Below are 23,526 nucleotides of genomic sequence, written 5' to 3' on the forward strand. Positions count from 1 at the left end.
GTTGTCCTTTTATAGCCAGGTACTAGCTTGAGGATAAAATGAAAACAGGATTTATGTCTTAGGGATAGGAGGAAGGCAAGACGCCCACGCCCATATGATGACAAGTTAACTCCCAGAAGCAAAATGCATATGGTTATTAAAATAGGCAGCAGAACTGTTATAGCAAGCTGATCTTGGGTAAAAGGCTGATTCTCACAGCTCTCAGGCTATGGTAATTAATATGGGGCCCCTGGGAATAAAATGAATTAAGGCCTCTCTAAAGAGTACAGCCAAAAATTGTTCTAGTTCTACCAAAAAAAAAAAGAGGGCTAACTCAAGCCACCACACAAGTCATGGTATCTGACCCATGACTCAGAGCCCCTTAAATAAAGGGCAAGGTTATGTACAGACATAGCTCTAATACCACACATACCTAATGAATTTTCCACAGATCCTAGAGGACTGTAATCATTTATCCAGGTTATTGTGTACTGAGGAAAGGGAAATACCCAAACTGTGAGAATACTGAATATTGGCTCTGAGTTACTATTAATTCTAGAGCCAGAAATATTGTTACTTTTCTATTAGAGAGGGCCAGTGATGAATTACTTTTTAACTTAGTTCACCTGGTGGCAGGGTAAAGCCAGTCTATGGTCCCTGCACCCCAAATTTCTGAAGGATTAAGGGAATAGATATTCTTAGAAAATGGTAAACTACCCACTGATATATCTTCTTTGCAAAGACCCCTCTATTTTTGTTGGACTTGTCTCATATCCTGTTTTTTCTTACCAAGGAACCTAGGACACCTACTTCTTCCTCATCTCCAGACTGCAGAAATATGAATTATCAATCTAGAGCAGGGATCAGCAAACTTTTTCTGTAAAGGACCAGACAGTATTTTAGGCTTTGTGGGCTATAACCTGTTGCAACTATTCAATTCTTATATAGTGCAAAAGCAGCTAAAGATAATATGTGAGCAAACAAGCATGGATAGATTCTAAAAGGTATCCATTTATGGACACTGAAATTTGAATTTCATATAATTTCAACATGTTACAAAATATTACTCTTTATTTTTTTAGCCATTAAAGATGTAAAAATCATTCTCAGCTTAAGCACCATATAAAAACAGGTGATGGGCAAGATTTTGTCCCCTGGTGTAATTTGGTTATAGTTTGCTGATCCCTGATCTAGAGGACTAATATGAATATCTTTGAGATGGTGAGATTGTCCCGGTTCCCACAGATCGGACTGTGGCTGTACAAGTAAAGATATGATCGTGTCCCTGCCAGGTAAAAGAAAACTGCTTAAGTTGGTCTCTGTGTATTGAAAAGAAGAAAAATTAATTACTCTGATCAAGCACTATACTACACACAAATGCAAGGGTTGTATTAGTTGGCTCCAAAGAGACCAGATGTATAATAATGGAAGAAATTGGAGTTACTTTTTAAGGTTCAACAATAACTCTAATTCTATAAGACCATTATACTTCAATGTTGGCAAATATGGTAAGGATGACATAGGAAGCACCACACCTGCATTTTACAGATTTTTGGCACTGAATTATGGAAACCATCCCAAATCAGGTCCAGAAGTTGTTTCAATTTTTACTTTTTCCCTAGTGGGGAGGTAGAGTTTCATTGGCTTCTATACAACCCAAGGGCTCCATGAAATCCTCTGAAGCAGTAGGTAGACATGGTTATCTAGCACTGCAGAGAAGTAAGAACACTTGTATGTACAGTTGTGCAAGAGGTAGTTGCACTGTGTTAGGTATAAATGATGAGTACTAAGAGAGAAATGAAGTCAGCCTTATGTTTTCTCATCTGATTCTAGTAATAAATTCTGCCCCAGTCACAGGTTGACATGTAATCTAACTTGGACCATTTCAGCTTCATTCATATTCTCTCTCTCTCGCTCTCACTCTTGTTTTCTCTCTCAGGAATCTGAATCTTGAGTTGAGAAAATCAGAGAAAGTAGGTATCACTTTAAATACATGTTAAGCAATTTCAGTTAATATCTTAAGGTTAGCCAAGAATTGTTTTTCTATGTTCTAAGTTATCTTCTAAAGCAATTCCAACATACCTACTACCCTTCCTTTCACTCTCTGATCACATGAGGATGTTATATGTCATTTTGGTCTCAAATCCCAACCCAACCTGCAAATACTCTGTATCTTTATCCATTCTCATCTTTTTGCCTTCTATCTATCATCTATATATCATAGAGAAAAGGATCCCCCACACCTGTTCAAGGTCAACCCTCCCATCCACAAACCTGATCCCATCTCTGACTCTCTTCTCCAGATCCCTGCATATTGAAATTTTCCCATTTTCCTTTATCCTGCATTGTCCTCAAATCATCAAATCTCCTTTCCTTCTTACTTAAGCTTCTTAAAAGGTTATAAATGCTCACATTCTTTCTCACCTCCCACTCACTCTTTAACTCATTGCAAAGCTGGATTTTGTTACCCTTTGTTACCATTGTGCCTACTCATCCACCTTTACCAAGGACACTAATGAGCCACTTGTTGCTAAATGGCATGGAACCTCTTTAGTCTCACATCACTAAGTCCTACTTCCTAGGTACCAGCCCAGCTGGTTCTCTGCCTCTCTGCCCTTCCTTCTCAGAATCTTTCACTGGCTCCCCTTCCCAAACTTTCCTTTTTAATGGCTCATATTCTCCAGGTTACTGGCCTACTTTTCCTCTTATTCCACCTTCTCTCCTTGTGAATGTTCATCCACTCTCAGGGCTTCAGAAACAACCAACATCCTGCTCACTCCCAAACCTCTATCTCCATTCTGTCTACTAGACATTTTGATCTCAAACAGAGCATGGCCAAAACTGTTCTCAATAATATTCCACTCTGGGAAACGGACTTTGGCCCAGTGGTTAGGGCGTCCGTCTACCATATGGGAGGTCCGCGGTTCAAACCCCGGGCCTCCTCGACCCGTGTGGAGCTGGCCATGCGCAGTGCTGATGCGCGCAAGGAGTGCCGTGCCACGCAAGGGTGTCCCCCGCGTGGGGGAGCCCCACGCGCAAGGAGTGCGCCCGTGAGGAAAGCCGCCCAGCGTGAAAAGAAAGTGCAGCCTGCCCAGGAATGGCGCCGCCCACACTCCCTGTGCCGCTGATGACAACAGAAGCGGACAAAGAAACGAAAGCAGACAAAGAAACAAGACGCAACAAATAGACACCAAGAACAGACAACCAGGGGAGGGGGGGAAATTAAATAAATAAATAAATCTTTAAAAAAAATAATAATAATAATAATAATATTCCACTCTGTAAACCAAGAACAGTGGTTCTCAAAATTTAGAGATCACACATTCAACCCTGGGGCTTGTTAGAAGTACAGATACCTGAGCCCCATGATCAGAGAATACAGTTTTATGGGAATGTATCAGTCAGTCAAAAGGATGCTGATACAAAGTACAAGAAATCTGTTGGTTTTTCCAAAGGGTATTTATTTGGGTAGAAGCTTACAGTTACAAGGCCCTAAAGAGTCCAACTCAAAGTACCATAAAGAGATACTTCCTCACCAAAGTCTGTTGCCACATGTTGAAACAAGATGGTAAGTGACATCTGCGAGGGTTTAGCCTTCTCTCTCTCTTAAGGCTCCATAGGCCCAGCTTCTTCAGATCTCAGCTGTAGGCTGGAGGGCTCATTTCTCTCTGGGCCTTCTTTGCTGTTCAGAGCTCTAGTCTCTTCAGCTGCAAACTATCAAGCAAATGGTCTCTCTCTCTCTCTCTCTCTCTCTCTCTCTCTCTCTCTCTCTCTCTCTCTCTCTCTCCAGTGTATCTTCTGTGTTCTCCTTGAGTGAGTGTCTGTTCATATAACTCTGAAGGGAGCAAGGACTCAACCCTGCAAGCCCTAATGATGTGGTCAAATCAAAGCCCTAATATTAACATAATCAAGTAAACATAATGCCTTTAAATTTAAATCAATCCAAGGGTATCATGCCAAGAGGAACAGACCAGTTTACAAACAAAACATTTCTTTTTGGAATTCATAAATAATATCAAATTGCCACAAGGACCTTATAGGAATAATCACCCCAGATATTCCACTGCAGGCAGCCCAGGTTTTAAGAAATAATTATTGGTGGATTTTTTTTTTTTTTTTCTTGTTAAGGCACATACACACAATGATTTTTGTATAGCATACTTGGGAAAACAGCGGAAGATGCTCACAGCTGGCCACAAATTGAGGGTAAGCAAAATCCTAGCATATCTGTAACTAACTGATGGCACTCCAGTTGGGAGCTCCAAAAGAAATGGATGGGTGAACAGTGTATTATTTAAAGAATAAGGATAGTTTCCAGCCAATCTGAGCATTAGATAATCTGGGCAAAAATGGGTTTGAAATTTTTCTCTCTGGCAGGTATTTTTGTGGCATGACTCTTTTGTATTGCCAAACAGTAGGGGAATATCTTAGTTTGCCACAGGGCTACCAATACAAAGTACCAGAACTGGGTTGGCTTTATAATAGGAATTTTATTAAAGGAAAATCTTACAGTTCCAAGGCTGGGAAATGTCTAAATCAAGGCACCATTAGAGATGCCTTCTCACCAAATTCAGCTACTGGTGATCCTGGTATCCTGCCACATGGCAATCAGGCACATGGCAGGGTTCGTCTCCTCAGCCTTGAGCTGACCCTTGGGTCCAGCCCCTCGGGAGCCTCATTCTGTCTCTGTGCTCTGCTAATTCCAGATTTCAGGACCTCACTCAGTCGCCCAGGGCTTCTCTGCCTTTCTGCAGCTTTAGGTGAACTTGGAGTCCTCTCTCTCACATAGCAAGGTCAAAATGGCAGAGCTTCCTTTTCCTGTGTGTCACTGTGTCTCCATTCATATAAGACCCAGCAAGAGGGCAGAGACTCAACCTGAGTCACGCCTCACTGATGTAGTCTAATCAAAAGGATCTCACACCCACAGGATGGATTAGCTCAAAATCTTTTTCTTTTGCGGATTCATAAAAGAACTTCAATTTGTCACAAGGAACCATAAGTTTTGACAAACTGTAGAATGGAGGGCAGGATTGACATTGTTAAGGAGCCTCCCAAGGACATCCTCTGAATAGAAGGCCTCCCACCACTGTGGGTAGGAGGGCAGAACCCAGATTTTCCCTAGAAACAATTTAGTAAGTGCTCAGTGCAGTTTAGTATCTCCTGCTCTTCTTTGCCAGTATAATGTTACCATTTCTTTTTTTTTCTTTTTTTTGTCCAGGGTCTACTATTTTCATCATAGGTAAGAGAAATGGAATTAGGAAAAATGTAATTATACAATGAATAAGGTAATGGTAAAATAAGTTTTATTTTTAAGAGGTCAAAGACTACCTAGATTGGGAAAAAACCCTCCTATAAATTATTTATATATATATATATTTATTTATTTATTTATTTATTTATATATTTATATATTTTTTATATATATTTATATATATATATTAAGCTATAAATTTAAGCCAAATATAAATTTCAAATAGCAATATTGAAATAAAATGTTTTAAAGACCACTGAATGTGACAGAGTTGGACTCAGTTGTGGTTTCCCTACACATGGCTCTTCTCCTCCTTCAATTGAACCTGTAGTTAGCGCTAGAGTTGGTAGGTATATGTCCAAGGGTCTTAAATCGTTGGGCTGTTCAAGTGCTAGCTGGGCCCTGAATCGCAACAGAGTTGCAACACCTACTCTCCAGTTCATTGGACTCACCCAAGACAACTAACAAGGCGATGATGATGGAAATGACCATCCCAAGGAACAGAGAGGGTCTGCAACTGCAAGCAAGATAGTCCCATCCATCTGCCCCTGGAATCTAAGTTCCTTTCAATTAGAGGTGGAGTGGGCGTCACCATCCCAGAAGCCTCAGGATTGGAGAATGAATGATGGACTACATTATACTTAGTAATATTCTAGTATATACTTATTGTGATTCTAGCAATGGAAGAACTTTAATCATTGATATAAAGGCAGTGGCTACTTGGGGTTCTGAGGGAACGGAGAGGGAAAAACAGGTATCACACAGGAACATTTTTGGGACTTGGGAATTGTCCTGAATGATACGGTAATGACAGATACAAGCCATTGTATATCTTGCCATAACTTAAAATTGTGTTGGAGAGAGTGTATACTACAACATAAACTCTAATTAATGCTCAGTGGCAATGCTCCAAAATGTGCTCATCAGTTGTAACAAATGTGCCACACTAATGAAGGCTGTTGTTAATGTGGGAAAATGTGGGAGGGGTTGGGAGTGGGAGATATGAGAATCCCCTATATTTTTTATGTAATATTTATGTAAACTAAGTATCTTTTTTACAAAATAAAAAGTATATTAAAAAAAATAAATTAAAAAATAAAGACCACTGAAAAGAAATACAAATATGCAAAGAGAAGAGATATATAGGAATGACATGATTTTTTAGGATCATAAAGGAAAAAAAAAGCAAGGACTTAACAATTGTTTTCTACAAAGAGAACTAGCTTAATTTCTGCACTTGAATATGAATGGCTTTCAGATCCAATATGAAAAAAATATAACTTTTCTTGGAAATAATATCTAAAAAAGAAAATTTTTTTAATTTAAAATATACTACAAAATCTATACTACACTATACTATATAATCTATATACACTACAAAATCTAATTTGCAACAAATGAAGTGATGCCTTATATATTTCTATGTATTTCAGCAAATAATATGATAGAATACAAACCTATACCTCTTTAGAGAGGTTAGAACTATATTTATCAGTCTGCTACTTAAATAATAAAGAAAACCACCTTCAAAATTAGTTCCATAAAGATTATGACAGTTTAAGTTCCAAAAAGAACACAGTTAAAAACAGATGTCTTTTCTTTTGCTCCAAGATGCCTGGTCATAAGTCGCTTACCTTGTCCATTTCCACTATTATCAACATCAGCCAAACACAAACAGCCTTGATCAAATTCTTCTTTTTTTCCCAGAACAGTGGACCACCAATCACGCGCTTTAAATAAAGACATTTCCTTTCACTCTGAAAAAGAAAGCATTTATATATAATAAAAATCCGTTTTATACCTGGAATTAATAATTTCTTAAGGCATAGCAAATAAATCTTGGACACCTTGGAAAAGAACAATTCTGTGTAAGTTTTTGTATTTTGTGAACATTTGTGAAACTACAAATCCAAAGGGCCAGAAAATTTATCAGATATTTTTGAACATCATTGGTAAGTCAGACTAAAAATTCTCCAAATTATGTTGGGCTAAATATCCCTTTTCTAGGATATTTAGGAAACAGCCACACAAAATAACAACAAAAAAAACCACATTCTTCAAAGGATTAAGACTAAAATTCTAACAGCACTATTTAGCACATAACTTTTTAGCAAAATGCCTAACTAATCTACTCAGTTTTGTTTCTGGAAAGACTGCAGTATCCCGTTTCAACAAGTTGCTGAGAACAGCAAATGAGATCAAATGCATCAAGTGACTTAGCACCGGAACTGGAATATCAGAGGTACTCAAAAAGCATTCACTTCTCATTCTAAGTGTAGAAGGGCAAGATGGAATAGGGAAAATCACATTTTAAAAGATCCAGGAGATGAATAGGGTCATCAACAACCCCACTTTGTCCAGGACTGAGGGGAGATTCCTGGGATGTAAAACTTTTGGGTTTTAAAACCAGGACATTTCTGGACAAAGCAGAGCAAGTTGATCACCCTACTGGTGAAATTCAAATAAAGTTTATAATTTCATTAATAGTTTTGATTAATTAAATGTTAAATATTCACATTAGGGAAAACTGGGTATAGTGTATACAGGAAATACTATACTATTTTTGCAGCTCTTTTATAAATCTAAAATTACAAAAGTTTAAAAAAAAATACAGAAGAACCCAGTTACAGATCCATTTATGTCACTATTTTTGTGTCCTCAGGCAACCCATATAACCTCTCTGTGCTTTCATTCCTCATGTAGAATAAAGATATAACAGCCCTGCCTACCCCTGAGTTAATGATGTGGTGGGTGTGAAAGCACATTGAACCTTTTGAATTACAATACAAATGTCACATACTCAGGAATCCTGAAAAAGTTCATTTATCTAACATAAATGAGGCTTTCCTCCTACTTCCTGATTTTCATGATAGTTGGTCTATACTTTTTTTAAAAATATAGATCAAATGTAGGCCCTTCTTAGCAGCAGAACTTCCATGTGGGCTAAACATAGACATCAAGGCCACTTGCTTTCAAAGTTGGCCAAGAAATTATCTGAGATGGTGGTGGTGAAAGGTGCAAGCTCTGGCCCAGCCGGCATGACTCTGAATCCTTCCTCGACCATGTACTAATCACGCAACCATGGACAAGCTACTAAACCTCTCCATGGCTCTGCTTCCTCATCTATAAAACGCAAGTAAGAGGGATGTTATGAGGATTAAATAAGAATACAGTATATTAATGCTTAAATGGTACAGAATTTCTGCTTGGGATGATGGAAAGTTTTGGTAATGGATGATGGTGATGGTAGCACAACATTGTGAATGTAACACCACTGAATTACATATATATCTGAATTTGGTTAAAAGGGGAACATTTAGGTTGTATATGTTACTAAAATGAAATTTTTAAAAAAAAAAAGAAAGAAAAACTAAAAAGATAACAACAAATAAATGCCATACACAATAATGGATGGAATCTAAGAATGGAGGAAAAAAGGCTCAAAAGGACATATAGGGACATAAGAAAATTGAAATATGGAATATAAGCTTAATATCAATGTTAAATTTCTTGAACTTGATAATTACACTTAAGATTATTACATAAGTGAATATCCTGTTCAAAGGAAATGTACATGGAAGGTATTATGTGTTCAAGGGGTATGATGTGAGCAACCTACTCCCAAAAGTTCAGAAAATGGATAGATGGATGGATGAATGGATGGATAGATAAGTAGAAAACAATAAGGGGGTAAAGGGTAGATTTTTGGAGACAAGATAAAAGGCTATTGCTGCATGATATTGTATTGATGGATACAGGCCATTTATATATATATATTTTGTCAAAACCTATAAAATTGCATGGTGCAAAGCATAAACCATAATGTAAACTATATACCATGGTTCATAGCAATTTTTCAATATTTGTTCAATTGTAACAAGTGTACCACACTGATGAAAGATGTTGTTAATAGGTAAAAATGTGACAGGGGGAGGTCGTGTGGTGTATGTAAGGCAGGTTAATACAGGGAAAGAGGGAAGGCCAATAAGACCCAGCAGAGGAGGCAGTGGACTTGGCCCAAAGGCTAAGGCATCCGTCTACCACATGGGAGGTCCGCGGTTCAAACCCCAGGCCTCCTTGACCCGTGTGGAGCTGGCCCATGGACAGTGCTGATGCGCACAAGGAGTGCCCTGCCACGCAGGGGTGTCCCCCACATAGGGGAGCCCCACGTGCAAGGAGTGCGCCGCGTAAGGAGAGCCGCCCAGTGCAAAAGAAAGTGCAGCCTGCCCAGGAATGGTGCCGCACACACGGAGAGCTGACACAACAAGATGACGCAATAAAAAGAAACACAGATTCCCGTGCCGCTGACAACAACAGAAGCAGACAAAGAAGAACACGCAGCAAATAGACACAGAGAACAGACAACCGGGGTGGGGGGGGGCGGAGATAAATAAGTAAATAAATCTTTAAAAAAAAAAAAAAGACCCAGCAGAGAATATGGCTAGCAGAAAGCACGGCTGGCAGAGAACGTAGCCTCTAGACCCCACCCAGAAACCCCATGCTACTGGGAAAGCCAGAGAAACCCTGACCACAAGGTACCGTTTGAAACCCTTTCCAGGGTCAAGGGGAAGCCCCAGATACCTCCAAAGAGCAAGCTTCCCCAATGGTCCCCTGTGAGCTAACAAGCAGGGATCATAAGACAACCAATCAGAACAACGAACATTAGGAAGGGGTAGGAGGAAAGTTTTTAAAAGGCCTAACCTGGGGCCCCACATGTGGGTCTCACTCTGAAGCACACATGCAATCGATGTCTCAGATTGTGTTTTCTTGTTTCATAATAAACTCTTTATTCCCTTCCCTACATAATTTATGTCACATAAATTACTTTATGTGACATAAGCCAAGAACATAGAAGCCCAGAATTCAGAGCATTCTGCTAAGATATGAGAATCCCCTATGTTTTTGATGTAACTTTTCTAAAATCTAAAACTTATTTCTTTAAAAATAAAGTTAGAAAATAAAATTTTTTTAACTAAAAAATAAAGGCTATTGCAATATGCCAGGCAAAAGATGATGGCGGACTAGACCAAAACAGCAGCAAGGTGATCAGATTCTGAACATATTTTAGATTAATGTAGTATATGAGAGAGATCAAGGATGACTCCAATGTTTCTGACCTGAGCATCTGAAAGGATGGGATTTCCTATGAAAAGGAAAAGACAGTGAGCAGCTTTGCACATGCTAAGTCTGGGAGTCTAAGTCTATTAGACATTCCATCTTGGAGACTGAGTAGAAAGTTGGATACACTGGTCTCTAGTGCAGATTGCAGCTCTGAGAAAAAGATATATTTGAGAATCACTGTATACATGATATTTAAAGTCAAGAAGAGATCACTAAGGGAGTGAAGGGTAGAGAAAAGAAGAGGTAGAGGGGCTGGGCTCTGGGTCAAGAAGAAAAGAAACTGAGCAGGAGCAGCCAATTAAATCAAAGGAAAACCAGGAATGGGTTATCTAAAAAGAAGCAAAAAAAGAGTTTCCAGAAGGAGTGAGTGGCTCTATCAAATATTATGTCAAATGATATAGTATAAAGGATGAAGACTTGTGGGTATAGGCTCCACGTAGACACAGTCGAAGACAGAAATCAATAGGCTTAAACAAACCTAACTAATCCTCTGCTTACATTCTATATCAGCACAATTCAAAAGGAGTCTCAAGGAAAGACAATAGAAAGGGGAAGATCTGTTCAACACCAGAAGGAGGCTACCGTCTGTCTCAGGCAGCAGAAGAGAAAACGTCATGAGCCCTGCCTAGATAACATGCTAAATACCCAAGTAATGGTGAAAAATAAGAAGTGTTTCCATTGATGAAATTCAATAGTATACAAAAAGGCAAAATGTTTTAACAAGAGACATAACTGCAGTTTGAATTTAAGCAGAAGTAACTGTATCATGTGAAAAGGGCTATAATGTGAAAATGGCTTTGAACTCCTTGACAGCAAACAAATTCAGATATTAGAATCAAGAAAAAGAATCCTCCAATATGCAAAACCAACAATTGTCTATAAATGTTCTATATCAAACACTAAATTTCTCATGGACTCCTATCATAAAATTGAAGACCTATTCCTACTGATAAAATAACACAGGCAACATTTCATTTCTTCCTGTTTCTCCTACTCTAACAATTCTCTTTAAGAGCCCCTTAAAGCCCCTCTTTCACAATTTAGCTCCTTGCTACTCCAAGTGTGGTCCCTGGACCAGAAGCCTCAATGTCACCCACATAGAGAGACTGAGAGGTGAAGAATTTTCTTGTTTGTCTGTTTTTTATTATTATTATTGAAATAATGAAAATGCACAAATAATTATTGAAGTGATAACTGCACAATCATGTAATTACACCAAATACTATTGATTGTACACTTTGGATGAATTGTATGCCTTATTAATATATATCAATAAAAATTATTTTTTATAGCATCACCCAGGAGCTTGTTAGAAATGCAGAATCTCAGCCATGCCCGAAAAAACATTCCCAGATGATTTACAAGTACCTTAAATTTGCGAACCACTAGTTTTACTGATACCTTCAGCCAAAGTGGATGTTTACTATAGGATGGCTCTTTCTTCCCTCTTCTATTTCCTAGGGCCTCTACTACCAGTTACAAAGCTTTTCCAAAGCACGAAAAGAGAATTATATTTCAAATCAAGGAGTTTTACAGTTAGAAGGTATCTACAAATCATATGGTTCTCTCATTTTTGTAGGTGAGGAAAACGAGGCACAGAGAGGTTATATCACTCCCTTAAGTTGCACAGCTAATGGCAGAGCCTTGCTTCTTTCCCTGGTCTCAAGATTCTCGTCGTCACTGCCCTGCAATTTAATATTTTTTAAAAATCAAAAAGTAAGTGACAGTAGAAGGATTTTTTTGTTTTGCTTTGTTTTGTTTTAACAACAGGAGAGCTAACAGGGGATGGTAGTAAAACCTATATCCAACAAATGTCTCTTGCTCACAAGAACACAGCTACCTTAATTACTTCAGTACAACAATATATGGACTGTCATACCAGGGCAAATGCATAACAAAACGTCATAAGCTCCAAAACATCAAAATCCCAGGGGCATACTTTTATTAATTTCCTTTTCTAAAAATTGGTGGATTTTAAAATGGCAACCTAGGTTGTTGAAAAATAAGAGTTCAAAAAGGACTTCCTTTCCTGTTTGTCTTCAAAGATAGATCAGATATCAAGTCTGCACAACTTACTTAAGGTTTCTGGACATCACTATTTATCCACAACATGCTTAATCCCTTAGTCCAAACAAAGAATATATACCTACAAAACAATTTCTCTTTGCACAAGGCAGTTATATTCCTAATATGCTTGTATAAACTCAGTTTCTTACTTAATCATAAATAATCTTACAGGCATTGGAGCACCTTGATTCCTAATGGGACGCAGACCAAATATTTGGATAATGTAAATAATACCAGAACTAATATTCTTTGCAATTTAAAATTTCAAAGGATTCCACTACTTGCATGAGAGCATGAAGAATTATGCAGACCCATGCTTTAGCAACACTCGAGTAAACTTTTTTTTTTAATTAACCCTCTGGAAATAGTCCTAAGGGCATACAGCAAATGAAAAAACATTTATTCTTACCAACTAACACTTGGTAAGAATAGTAAGAGTCTGTGCTATTTGAACAAAGATCTAGTCCCTCCCTTTCTGTTCCCAGCTCAGAGAGATGAAAACTCCCCTCCAGACTGGTACAACCAACAACAGAGTTGTTGCCCCATCTCCCAGATGGATAACTATCTTCCCAGGAAGGGCAGGACATCAGCATTTCTCATCCTGTCCCCAGCTACCTATTGTTAAGGATAAGTTCCAGATGAGTACAGCAGACAGGTAGAGGCCATCATCTTCTATCCAGCCTCCCACTTGTGCAATGTAGGCTACACTTTGGGTACACTGCCACTGAGAATATAAGGGCCCTGATTACCGTTGGCCTAGTTCATGGGGTAAAGTATCCATGCAAAGAAAGGCAAGCTGCGGACATCTGGCGATGCTGACTCACCCTCAATCAAGCTGTTAGCTGCTAAAGCAAGAGTGTCACTCAGAGAGAAGCATGCCATTGTCCTTACTCCCAGATCCAGAGCAATGGCTCAGAGATTTTGCCCAGGAGAGAAGAAGGTCATAGAACAGAAAGCTCAAAATCTCTTTCTAAAGGACCTGACTTTATTTGCAACAGTGTGTGGAAAAGTTCAAGCCAACAAGTGCTCTCAAAAACAGTGAAGGTTGTGGTGAAAAGGAAATGGAAGGAGATTAATCCATCAATTGCAGTTATAGGCTAAACAGTAGGCCAGGTAATGCAATCCAAAGAAAAGAGAGAAAAACAGAATGAAGAAAAATGAACAAAGCCTCAGAGAAACGTGGAACACTATGAGGCATACCAGCACACACATAATGGTAGTACCAGAAGAAGAGGAAAGGAGAGAAAGCAGAAAAAATATTCAAAGAAATAATGACTGAAAATTTCCCAAATTTACTGATCATTAATCTACACATCCAGGAAGCTCAACCAATTCCAAGTAGAATAAATGCAAAGTGATATACAAACAGACATATCATAGTAAAAATGATGAAGCCTAAATACATGGAGAAAATCTTGTAAAACAGAAGAGAAAAACGACCCATCACTTATATGGGGACCCTGATAAGATTAACAAATGACTTCTCAGCAAAAACAATGGACTCCAGAAGGCAGTGGGATGACATATACAAGGTACTCAAAGAAAAACACTGTCAACCAGGAATCCTATATCCAGCAAAGCTACCTTTCAAAATTGAAGGTTAAATAAGGGCATTTTAGTTAACAAAAACTGAAAGACTCTGTTGCTAGCATACTGACTTACGAGCAATGCCTAAGGAAGTTCTTTCAACTGTAAGCAAGTAAGCCAGAGTGTAATTCAAATCTACACACATATGTGCATGCACACACACACAAAAGAAGACCAAGATGGTGGAGCGAGATGCTTTAATCAACTAGCAAAAACAGTCAAAATCATCTTTCTCAGAGTTCCATAAAATAGTTATAGTAGCCAGGAGATCAACAAATTTAAAAAAAAAAAAGGGGGGGGGGGAACCTCATGGTGCCATTACTGGTCCTTCCCCGACTCCCTCCCTGGTTCAGTAAACAGACAGCCTGCACTATCAGTGGAGGTCTGTGGTCCCAATTCTGGAGGGAGCAATAAACCCTTATGCACATACATACATGGGTATGTCTCCACCAATCCATCTGGTGGCAGCCTGAAAGCCTGAACCAGGACATCTGTCTCTGCCTCACCATCTTAGAACTTGCCCTGCATGAAGCAGCAGCTTTTGGGGCAGCTAAATCAGTGTAACAAACAATCAAATTGCAGCAGCCTGAGGAAAAGATTATTGGTTTTAAAACATACCATAGAGCACCTGGAAACAAAAGGAAAGACTACTTCAGAGGGAGAAGGGGCATTCAATACACTTACAAAGGGGAATTCCTAAAACCAAAGGTACATGCCCAGGATAAGATGCATAGTCAGGAAAGAATGGAGAGGAATCTGTTTTTGCCTCAGACTGCTCTTCAGTTCATTGTTACAATAGCTAAGCTCTGAAGGATAGCACCAGCCAACACAGATCCAACCTGAAAAAACTATGAAAGGTGTTTTTTGTTTGTTTCTTTGTTTTTTAGTTCCCAGCTGCTAAAACAAAAACCAGACAATGGGTTGGCTTAAACAAAAGGAATTTATTGGTTCAGTTTTGAGACTATCCAAGTCCAAAATCAAGGTGTCAGCATACCCTGCTTTCTTCCCAGTGACTGTGGAATTCTGGAACTGGCTGCCAATGATCCTTGGCTTTTCAGTCATAGAGCAATGCCCATGGTGCCATCTTCCTTTAATATTTCTTGCTCTTCCTATGGCTTCCCCTTTCTTTAATTAAAAGACTTCAGCCATATTGGATTAAGGCCCACCCTCATCCAGTTTGGGCACAACTTAACATCTTCAAAGGTCCTATTTACAAATGGGTTCACACATACAGGACCAAGGGTTGGGACCTGAACATACCTTTTGTGGGAGACATGATTCAATCTTCAACAGTTTGTTTTGTTAGCTCCTGGCATTCAAGAAATGCCTATCATATCACTATCTGGATATAAATGTAAGGAAGAGATACCTCAGAGACTAAATTCTAGAGTTAATAGGTTGAAATATTAAAATGTACAGTGTGTAGCAAAATATTACAAGGCAGTGTGTGTAACAAATATTACAAGGCATACAATGGAACAGGAAATGAGGGCCCACCCAAAGGATCATGATAAACATAAGAACCCATCAATCATGGGAAACGGACTTTGGCCCAGTGGTTAGGGCATCCGTCTACCATATGGGAGGTCCGCGGTTCAAACCCCGGGCCTCCTTGACCCGTGTGGAGCTGGCCATGCGCAGCGCTGATGCACGCAAGGAGTGCCGTCCACGCAAGGGTGTCCCCCGCGTAGGGGAGCCCCACGCGCAAGGAGTGCGCCCGTGAGGAAAGCCGCCCAGCGTGAAAAGAAAGTGCAGCCTGCCCAGGAATGGCGACACCCACACTTCCCGTGCCGCTGACGACAACAGAAGTGGACAAAGAAACAAGACGCTGCAAAGAGACACCAAGAACAGACAACCAGGGGAGGGGGGGATTTAAATAAATAAATAAATAAATCTTTAAAAAAAAAAAAAAAAAAAAGAACCCATCAATCAGATTTTGTACATACCAGACAAATACTTTTTAAAATGGTGTTAAATATGCTCAAAGAGCTAAAGGAAAATATGGACAAAGTACTATAGGATATCAGGAAATCAATATATGGATAAAATGAGAATTTCAATAAAGAGATCAAAATCATAAAAAGGAACCAAACAGAAATACTGGAGTTGAAGATCACAATAACTGAAATAAATTCTCCAGAGGAGTTCAACAGCAGATCTGAGCTGGCAGGAGAAATAAACTGTGAATTTGAAGATAAGACAGTTGAAACTATTCAGTGATAGTAGGAGAAAGAAAAAAGAATTAAGAAATGTGAACAGAGCCTAAGAGCCCTGTGGTTTACCATCAAGTGTACCAAAATACGCATTATCGGAGTCCCAGAAGGAGAAGAAAGACAGAAAGAGACAGAGAGAATATTCTAAGAAACAATAGCTGAAAAATTCCCAAACTTAATGAAAGATATGAATATACATATTCAGACTTACTATAATTGAACTGTCAAATGTCCAAGATACAGAGAGAATCCTGAAAGCTGCAAAAGAGAAGCAACATATCATGCCCAAAGGAGCCTCAATAAGATTGCACTGGTTTCTCATCAGAAACCAAAGAGGCAGAGGCAGTGGAAAGATATATCCAAAGTACTGAAAGAAAATAATTGCCTGCCAAGAATTCTGTATCTCTTGAAATTATCTTTCAAAATGAGGGACTCTCATATTCCCAGAAGGAAATGAGAATGCACTCTAAAGGGTTCACCATAAAAGATCAACTAAATACAAAAGGGGCTGTAATGGAAGAACTGAAGGACGAAAAAGGTGGAGAGAACTGGAAAATTCATAGAAAATTTAGAAATTAAAAATAATCAAAAATACATTCATAAGCATCCAATAGGTCAAAAAAATTTTGGATAGAAAGTATAAGGCAATATATTCACCAGAGTGAACCATGTGGTGGAAGATGGACTGTGATTAACAGTACAAATATGAGAGTGGTCTTTCATGAACTGTAACAAATGCGCAATACTAAATCATAGTATTAATAATAGGGGGTTTATGGAAAAAATATACCAAGTGTACGCTATGGACCATAGTAGTAATAGTCTTATAATGTTCTTTCATAATCTGAACAAATGTTATACAAGAATATAAGGTGTTGGTGGAGGGATGCTGTATGGGAATTCTGCACATTATGCATGATTTGTATAATGTGAGCTTTTGTAACCTCACAACTTCTCTAATTTAAAAAAAGTTTTTAAAGCAGACTATAAGTAAAAAAACTGTTAATAGGTACAAAGAAGGGCAGCATACATAGATAAAAGGGTCATTTCATCAATAAAATGTAACAATTATAAACATATATATACTTAACAGCAGAGCCCAAAAATATATGAAGCAAATACAGATAGATTTGAAAGGAGAAATAGACGGTTCTACATTAATAGTAGCAGACTTCAATACATTACGTTCAATAATGGATAGAAAATCAATATGGGGAAGCAAATGTGGCTCAACAGACAGAGCATCTGCCTACCATATGGGAGGGCCCAGGGTTCGATACCCAGGGCCTCCTGACACGTGTGGTGAGCTGGCCCTTCTGCAGAGCTGCGGCACACAAGGAACGCCAAGCCACACAGGGGCGCCCCCGAGTGGAAGGAGTGTGCCCTGCAAGGAGAGCCAGCCTCGTGAAAAAAAGTGGAGCCCACCCAGGAGTGGTGCTGCACACACAGAGAGCTGACGCAGCAAGATGATGTAACAAAAAAGACACGCAGTTTCCCAGTGCCACCAAGGGTGCAAGCAGACAAAGAAGAACACATAACGAGTGGATACAGAGCAGACAACAGGGGAGAGGGGGGAAGAGGAGAGAAATAAATAAAATAAATCTTGAAAAAAAAAAAGGAAAGAAAATCAATAAGAAAATAGAATGCTTGAATAATACTATAAATTAAGTAGACCACCAGCCATAAAGAGAACACGTCACCCAACAACAGTAGAAAACACAATCTTCTCTAGTGCACAGGTCATTCCCCAAGACAGACTATGTATTAGGTCATAAAACAAATCTCAATAAATGACTGAAATCATACAAAGTATCTTCTCCAACCACAATGAATAAAGCCAGAAATCAATAACAAAGAGAGAACTGGAAAAATCCATAAATATTTAGAAATTTAAAACAATCAAAAATACATTCTTAAGCAACCAATAGGTCAAAGAAGAAATCACAAAGGGAATTAGGATATTTTAAGATGAATGAAAACAAAAATGTAGCATACTAAAACTTATGAGATGCAGAAAAGAGTGCTCAGAAGGAAACTTATAGCTATAAATGCTTATGTTGAAAAAAGATCTCAAATAAGTAACCTAACCTCACACTTGGAGGAACCAGAAAAAGAAAAGGAAACAAAATTCAAAGAGAGCAGAAGGAAGCAAACAACAAAGCTTATAGTGGATATAAATGAAATAGAGAATTTTAAAAAGAGAACTATGAAACCAATTGCTATGGGATTTTTTTCTCTTCAATGAATGTTTCCATCAAGAAAATGAACCATAAACATAAGTGGATAGTTACAGCTTAAGCACAATTACACATAATGAAAAATTCTTAAACACATATAACCTGTAAATTATTTGGGGGAAAAAAAAGGCTTCTTTTTTAAATTCTTCTGAACAGTGATTCAGTTTATTTGAAGAAAAAAAAAAACTTAGCAATTATTCTCTTTACATATTATTAACAACTCAGAAAATCTTCCCCTCTCTGAAAGCTGGCAAGCTTTAGTTCAGACCCATACTTTATGCTCCAGCATCATTCAAGTTGCATACTGTCTATGGGTGTAAGATACCTATGTGAGATAAGGTTTCATTTTAAAGTAAAAGTGAGATAACAGAAAGCTATGAATCTCAATTGCATACTTGAAAGTGATTAAAATGGGAAATTTTATGTTATATATAATACCACAATTAAAAAATTTTTGTTTCTCATGAAAAAAAAAAGGATACATGAATTTCTACAAGAAATTGGAGTCAATTACAGGACTTGATTGGGGGAAGACGATGCTGATAAAATTAACTCCGTTAATCTAAACTGCTGTGGTCTGAAAAATAGAGAGAAGCAATAATCCTACTGCAAGAAGGAATTAGGACATATTACTACATGCATTCAACTTCAGTCACAAGTTGAGATTTGCGTACACCGTTTGCTTACAGGACCTGTTGAAGTGTATGTCACAGGAGGATGCTCATTCACCACGCGACATTCCTCCATGGACTCCTTAAAAATTCTTCTCATCCTTCTCTCCAAGATGTTCACAGTAACTCATTCTCACTCACAAAGTGCAAATACACACACACACACACACACATATATATATATTTATGCAAACACCCCTTCTAAAGCTGATCACCTTATATCTCCCAACCCGTCACAAGGCATCAGAGAGTCAGTCTTGTCCACAACATAAATCTCGGAAAGGGCATACATGCTCTCAAAATTAATTCCAGACATACTTTCTTACCTGACTCCAGGCCTGTTAGGACCTTTCTGTGAACGCTCTTTCCGCAGATTTCCCTTTAGGATCGCCTGCCCAGGGTCCCAGAGCTATGGGAGTAAGAAGGGAGGGTGAAGGGAAAAGCTACCCTTATCTTCACTATTCACTACTCCGTCTCATCCACGAACTTGCTCTAGGTCCCAGGCAGAGTCCAATCAGCCAGTACAACCAGCTCCATAGAGTTGAAGCGATTTCTCCAAGAAGCGCCCCTGCACCGCTTCTTAGTCACACGCGGAGATAAGCAAGCAGAGGAAACGGCATAAATCCCTGAGAGGAAACCAGGTAGGCGAGCAAGAGCGACCGCAAGTCCCGCTGCTCACAAAGATGAGGAAATGAGGGAGAGAGTAGGCGGTGATTGGGATGCAGTAAAAAAACGGACAGCCGTGGCGGAAGGGACACCTCCCCGCTACCGCTAACTCCAAGCCATCTTCGTTTGTTGTCATAGCGCTTTACAACGAACGCAACTGCGCAGGTCAGACGGCGCCACCGCGATGTCTTCTGGGGCTCGTAGTCCAGAGTGGTATGGCAGGGTGGAGTGGGAGGTCGAGAAACATTTCTGAGTGGGCCGTCGCTGCAATAAGATAGCTACTGGGGCGGGCCAGAATGAACCACTCCGTAATCTTCGTTGCATAGAGAGTTACTAAAACTCCCTTTTCTGTCCTCGCACCTGTATCTGAGTCCGAGACGCCGGAAAGACCCGCCTTACACTCGACCCTCCAGTTCAGGCCCCGCCCCTCCCTCTCGCGCAGCGCCCTCCCCCGGCGCTCGGGGGCGGGCGCTCCGGGTTCCGCCGTGGCGAGCGCGCGCTCCCCGCCCTTTTGCAATGGGCAGCCTCCGCGAGTGGCCGCTTCTTTCCGTGACCAGGGGTTTCGTCAGGGTCCTTTCCATGGACCGTGCGGCCGTGGCACGGATGGGCGCGGTAGCGAGCGCCAGCGTGTGCTCCCTGGTAGCGGGGGTGGGGTCGGCTGACCTTGAACTGAAGACCGGGAGGAAGACCAAGATCTTGGAGATGGTGAGTGCGGCGTGTCCGCGCGCCGGGAGCGCTTAAGGGACATTTCCCACACGTGGGTTTAAAAAGACAAGGTTTATTGCACTTAAATCTCTCCTTTCTCAGGAGGGCAATGAGGCATTATGCTGCATTCAAAAACTACTTTAAACAAAAATGCTAGATACTTGTCAAAGGTAGAAGCACATTATGGTTCTAAATATGACACCCCAAAAAGCACAAAATTCAGATGGTGTACGTACCTTTACAACTGTCACTTGCTCACCCACGCCAGCCTCCCGTAGCCCAGGTGGGTGGAATGATCACTGGCAGTTTTCTCCACGGCACATTTCTCTGAGACCCATATCCATTACCAAAATGACTTGTTAGAGCAGTTTTATCTAAATCCTACCTGGAATGAAACAAATGAGTCCCTGATTAGGTCCTTAGCCCGTTGGTACTAAGGGTTTTATGAGAAGAACACATATCACTCCTCGGCTAAAAATGCATAAACCCTATCTCATCATGAGGAAACATCAAAACCAAACTGCGGGACATTTCTTCAAAATAGCCAGCCTTTACTCTCTTCAGTGCCAGGGTCATGAAAATCAAAGAACAACTGATGAGCTGTTCCAGAGCAGAGTAGTGTATTGGAATGGGATCCTTTTGCTGTAAAGAAACATACGGGAATATTTGACAAAACTTTAATGGTCTCTAAGGATTAGTGTTAATAATGATAACTTACCGATTTTAATGGTTATTTGAGTTATGTAGGAGAGTGTTCCTAGGAAATGCAAGCGAAAATATTCTGGGGTGGTGGGCATGATGCCCACTTTCTTCTGCAAAGGTTGGATGGGAAAGGGGAGAGTGCGCTGTACTGGTCTTGCAACTTTGTTTCACAGTAAAAAGCTCCTAAAAATACCTGACCAGAATACTGACTGGTGAGAACAGCTCAGCGATAGGTTGGCTCAAGGGGAAGGCAACGCAGAACTTAAAGAAATAAAGGGACAGAGAGAGAGAAACAAGAGAGGAGGTAAAGAGGGACCAGGGGACTCACTCTGGAACTGAGAGCCTTGACTCTAGTTTCCACTTCATATTTATTGTAAACTACCAAGCAGCTCTTTGCTATTACAACTGCAACATTATCTATAATAATAGAGAACAACTACATCATCTAACAACGGCAACATCTACAATGGAACAGGTAAGCCAATTTCCACAACAACTGACTAAAACCATCTCTAATGCCAACCCCACCCTCCTACCCAGGCGTCCTTCAATACCTAAAGCAACTGCCTTAGCAAGCTCACTTCTTCATGGGACCAAGCCCCCTGTAGATTTTGGAGGCCCCTTCCTGATATTCACCCTTGAGTCCTGCCTGTTAAAATTCTCTTTTGGAGAATTCGAACCATTTCCTGTTGTTGTTTTTTCCTATTAGAATCAGTGCTGCTGCGAAGTTACATATCTCCTAATGCACATGTGCTAAATATTCTCTTTAGAGTCTACCTTGGAGTGGATTTCTTGGTTGTAAGGTATGCAGATATTCACCTTTACAAGATAATGCCAATTTTTGTTTGTTTTGAGTTTGTTTTTTTCCTTCTTCATTTTCAAATTCACTGTAGGTATAATATCCTGTCAGTCATCAACCTTGAAATGTTCTAGCTTTTTCAAAAGGATTCTAACTTATACTTTAAAGATCCTATTTTTAACCACCAATCCACATTCCTAGTAAGAAATAGAATTCTAAATTATTATGATTTTTACAGATAAATGGTCATTCTTAGGTCACTTCCTATTTGAAGCATGAAAAATTTTATTTTCAACAACCAGTCTGAGAATTCTGCTTCAAGAGTCTGGTAGATAACAAAAGTGTCTGCAGTTTTTGTTTTTTGTGGGGTTTTTTTCCCATTCTTGTTTGATTATCTCTTTGTAATGTGCCTTTGCAGCTCCACCCTTGAATCTGGCTTTGTGCATATGACTTGCTTTGGCCAATGAGACAATAGTAAATATGATGCAAACAGAAGCTTGAAAAGTGCTTACCTGTGCTGCTCTTGGGAATACTGCAGCCATAAATGAACATAATAGGGAAGCATGCTGGATGAGGAAAGGCATATAGCCAGGTTGTTGCCATTGCCCCACCAGACACCTGAGTGAGGCCATCCTGAGCTGTTAACCACAGAGATCAGTCAAGCCAGCCCAGCCCACAAGAATTCCTGCCTAACCCGTGTTACTTTTTAATACGTATATAGATTAGGACATAAGGGATCATCTACACTATCAAGGCCATTTATTTTTTAAGCCAGGCACCATACTAAGCATGTTATATCATTTAACATTTAGAACACAGATCTCAATTATTTAATTTGGAAAGAAATAATACCAAACCTTATTATGTATGTGTGATGCCATCTAATATTTCTACTTTCTATTCTTTTTCTATTCATTATTCCAGTGCTGGTGGCAATTCACTAAATTGATTTCATAATCTTCTTATGACTCTGGATCCACAATTTGGAAGACCCAACAGTTGCAGAATATGTATGGAATTATATAAAATGCTACCACTTAGCTAGAGAGATCCCTTTAAGTTAAAATCTGTTGATGACCCTCCTCTGCTTTAAGTTCTTCATTAGCTTCCCACTATAGTTAGCTTTGAAATCTAAGTACTTGACAGGATCTGCAAGGCACTGGACAGCCTCACTCCACTGTCTAAATGAGGATGTGAACCAGCTGGGACACGCTTACTTTGCTGGTGGGAAAATGGTACAACCAATTTGGCAATTTATTAAAAGATCAAACATTTACCTACCATGTGACCTAAAAATTCCACTTCTAGTTATTTACTCAAAAGAAATGAAAGGCTATATATCCATCCAAAAACTTGTATATGAGTGTTCATAGCAGCTTCATTTGTAATAGCCCATAACCGGAAACAACCCCAAAGTCCCTTAAAGGCAAATAAATCAACAAATTATGGTAAATCCATGCATGAAATACTACTCATCAAGAAAAAGAAATTAGTTACACGTGCAACAACATGGACGAATCTCAAGAGA

At 39.5% G+C, this 23,526-nt stretch overlaps 1 protein-coding gene across 4 annotated transcripts in view; it reads right to left on the reverse strand.

Moving 5' to 3' along the window:
- BBS9 (Bardet-Biedl syndrome 9) overlaps positions 1 to 20,230 on the reverse strand; it is a 591,858-nt gene extending 571,628 nt beyond the window's left edge. For 2 of the 4 annotated variants that reach the window (XM_058296789.2, XM_071215095.1), the window contains exons 1-2: positions 19,453 to 20,230; positions 6,865 to 6,987 (exon numbers count right to left, since the gene is read on the reverse strand). In XM_058296789.2, the coding sequence (XP_058152772.1) occupies positions 6,865 to 6,976 (112 nt within the window). In that variant the 5' untranslated portion in view covers positions 6,977 to 6,987; positions 19,453 to 20,230. Of the gene's footprint in view, positions 1 to 6,864; positions 6,988 to 15,265; positions 15,348 to 18,937; positions 19,033 to 19,452 lie in introns of those variants that run through there. The other 2 variants (XM_071215092.1, XM_071215094.1) reach the window with 2 other exon arrangements.
- Positions 20,231 to 23,526: the final 3,296 nt, after the last annotated feature.

This window comes from Dasypus novemcinctus, chromosome 5 (genome assembly GCF_030445035.2).
Source record: "Dasypus novemcinctus isolate mDasNov1 chromosome 5, mDasNov1.1.hap2, whole genome shotgun sequence".
Classification (NCBI taxonomy): Eukaryota; Metazoa; Chordata; class Mammalia; order Cingulata; family Dasypodidae; genus Dasypus; species Dasypus novemcinctus.